This window comes from Castor canadensis, chromosome 11, assembly GCF_047511655.1.
Source record: "Castor canadensis chromosome 11, mCasCan1.hap1v2, whole genome shotgun sequence".
NCBI lineage: Eukaryota > Metazoa > Chordata > Mammalia > Rodentia > Castoridae > Castor > Castor canadensis.
In genome coordinates, this window is record NC_133396.1 from 95,878,469 (window position 1) to 95,880,453 (window position 1,985).

At 38.2% G+C, this 1,985-nt stretch overlaps 1 protein-coding gene across 1 annotated transcript; it reads right to left on the reverse strand.

Annotated features, from left to right (window-relative positions):
- Nucleotides 1-377: 377 nt before the first annotated feature.
- On the reverse strand, nt 378-908 carry LOC109702977 (double homeobox protein A). The gene is given in 1 exon segment (XM_020188196.1): nt 378-908. A coding segment is annotated over 1 exon segment (531 nt).
- Nucleotides 909-1,985: the final 1,077 nt, after the last annotated feature.

Genomic DNA, 1,985 nt, shown 5'->3' on the forward strand with positions numbered 1-1,985 from the left:
TCACTTGATGATTTTTACCTGAATCAATAATTGCAGTGATGACTGAAAAGTGATTAGTCCTAAGTTTTTGTTTTCATTGTCTCAAGCTATGCTGAACTTTGAAGCCAGGCTGGATCAATAAGGCTGTGTAATGTCTTTTATACCTGTCTCTGCCTCCTGAAGTCTTTTTATCATCTTTTGTCATCTCCACAAGGCTTAACTTGTCTCAGCAGAAAGGTAAATTCACAGGACTATGAGGGAGATTTATGGCACAGGTTCATGATATCAAATGCACTGAATTTGTCTCCACATCCACCATTTTCTAGCTCCACAGAAATAAGAAAGTTGCCAATGAAGTTGGTGCCATTTTATGTGCCTTCTATACCTGGAACTTTACCTCAATGACCTTCATCCTGATCTTGTTCTAAGGACTTACCATGTTCTCTTTTTCTCTGGACCTGGAGCCTAGATCTTTGATTTTGAAACCAAATTTGGACTCTTGATTCAGGAACCCCAATTTCTTTAGCAAGTTGTTGTCTGGAATCAATCCCAGGGTAAGGATTGCTCATAAATGCCTTGATAGGGATATGTAACTGAGAACAGCTGTAGCTGGTACGATGCTGTCTGGCTCTACCTTGAATCTGTTCTTGAAGGTGATCTCCTTCATGTTCTTGACTTAACTCTAAAGCCTCCTTAACTTCTTGTGTTTTCTGGAATGGGTGCCTAGCTCATCAGTTCTGAAACCAAATCCGGATTCTTGACTCATCAATGTTGATTTCCAAAGCAAGTTTTTGTAAGGTAGCATAATCTAGGTAAGGTTTTTGGTTGAAAGCGTCAACAAGGATTTTCAATTGCTCTTGTGTGAATTTGATGCAATTGTGCCTCTGATTTATTGGTACAGTCTTGTTTGAAGAGTTGTCTTGAGCCATGTGGCAAGAGAGTCCTCATGCCCAAGCATCCACCTAGGAGACAACAGGATGTTAATAATGCTGATAACATTGTAGTTAAAAATAAACCAAACATGCGCACTTTTGTTTAGTCTAGCATTCCTCAAACCTCCTCTGATATGTACCCTGATTTTGAGAACTCTATTCACGTCCCAGAATGAGTGGTCTGAGAGACATCTGAAAATCCTGTAGGCAACTAAGTCAGCATACCTTGATCTCAGCCTGTCTTAGTCACCTCAGACCTGGACTGGCTCTGTGTCCTTTGAACATTTTCCATGTACTCTCTGAAACCCAACCTCCCCCATTATCAGGATGGCATTCACTACTATTTCATACAACCAGTGCTCATTGACCTTCTATCAGGACCAGGACCAGGTCTGGGGCTTTCAACTACGTGGCTCCAGGTGCTCAACTCCCAGAAGATGCTACCTGTTGCTTATTTCCCAGGGAGGCCACCTGCTGGTCACTCCACAAACCCTAGAGCTTTCTCTTTTATAAGAATCCACTCAAGGCCTTTACCAAAGCAGACAAGAAAAATAATTATTTGTCTACTATGAATCCTAATGCCAGCTGAGACGCTAACCTGGGAAAATAGCTAACTGTTTATTTTGTGGGACCAGTGCAAAATAAAACAATGTCAGGACTCTTATTCCAAATGTACAGGTAGGTATGCAGCTAAAAGTACTACAATATAAAGCTTCTCTCTAAAAATATTGTATTATTTTTTAAAGCATAATAGGGAGACAGTGATCTTATAGGTAAATATAAATGTATGAATTACAAAAATATGGTATCATAATTTTATCTAACTCAATAAGTAATGCTTAATGATGTATGTTTGTTGGTCACAAGTTTTTCTGGCTTACTTTTCTGGAAATTCATTTATAAGTTATCAAAATCTATAGCATCTTCATTTTCTTTGTTCAGTACAGAAGAGCACTCCTTTTTATTAGCTATTATTATTTAATTGTACATATGTATGGGATATAGTGTGGCATTTTGATACATGTATGTAATATGTAATGATCAAATTAGAATAATTAATATCTCCATCTCTTT